Source organism: Myotis davidii, unplaced genomic scaffold, assembly GCF_000327345.1.
Source record: "Myotis davidii unplaced genomic scaffold, ASM32734v1 scaffold3153, whole genome shotgun sequence".
Lineage (NCBI taxonomy): Eukaryota > Metazoa > Chordata > Mammalia > Chiroptera > Vespertilionidae > Myotis > Myotis davidii.
The window spans coordinates 164,881-165,676 of record NW_006284835.1 but is presented as its reverse complement, the minus strand read 5'-3'; the positions used below and the strand labels follow the sequence as shown (position 1 = coordinate 165,676).

General features: G+C 39.7%; 1 protein-coding gene across 1 annotated transcript in view; it reads right to left on the bottom strand.

Moving 5' to 3' along the window:
* Positions 1 to 213: 213 nt before the first annotated feature.
* LOC102771110 (RWD domain-containing protein 4) overlaps positions 214 to 796 on the bottom strand; it is a 920-nt gene continuing 337 nt past the window's right edge. The window contains exon 2 of the mRNA XM_006755062.2: positions 214 to 736. Coding sequence (XP_006755125.1) covers positions 364 to 736 — 373 coding nt within the window. The 3' untranslated portion in view covers positions 214 to 363. The remainder of the gene's footprint in view (positions 737 to 796) is intronic.

Here is a 796-nt window from a genome sequence, read left to right as displayed (position 1 = left end):
TATCCATGTTACCCTTGCCTTTCAGAGTAAGAACAAACTCTCCGTCTCTGGTTCTATTTTTGTTCATCAGTTTATGTTGTTCATTATATTCCCCAAATGAGTGAGATCATGTGGTATTTTTTTGTTTTTGTTTTTTGTTTTTTATATTAAACAGTAACATTTCACCTTTTATTAAGGCAAGTTTGTGAAAATAATTTAATACAACCAAATCTCTTCATGAACTTTCAGCTGAAAACATTTTTATGTAAGAAACATACAAAAAAATTGTTTTATAAAAAGCCACCTCAATGCCAGAAAAGAGTGACGAATTTGAACCCAGTTTACTTTTTAAGGATGCGCTTCCCTTGTTTCCAATTCCAAGTGCTATTCATCATCTTTAGTGCCACTTTTGCTTAAATGCTTCACCACGTCCACCCAGTTCCAGCCTCGAGGGAGCTCCCCTTTGTGATCTGTTTTATCTGCCAGTTTGCGTTTCTGGGCTTTTGTAAGTTGTTCCTTCTTGTCTTTTTTCTTACTGGATGGGGCTACATTAGGAGTTTCAACTGAGAGGATATTGCTTATGGATGTCGCAGAGTTCACGGGATGGTGATTCTCCATGAACTGCTCTTTGTTGTCCTTGGCGTACTCGAACAGCGTGTAGGCCATGGCGGTGCCGAGGTTGGCTTCCACCGCTTCCTGTAACTTGGCTAATATGCTCTCCTTCACGGCTGAGGATCTGGAATGCACGAGAAATATACTGTTAGCAGAAAAGCAAGAGTGTAAAAAAACCCCAATGAAACCAAAACCCTCCCCACAT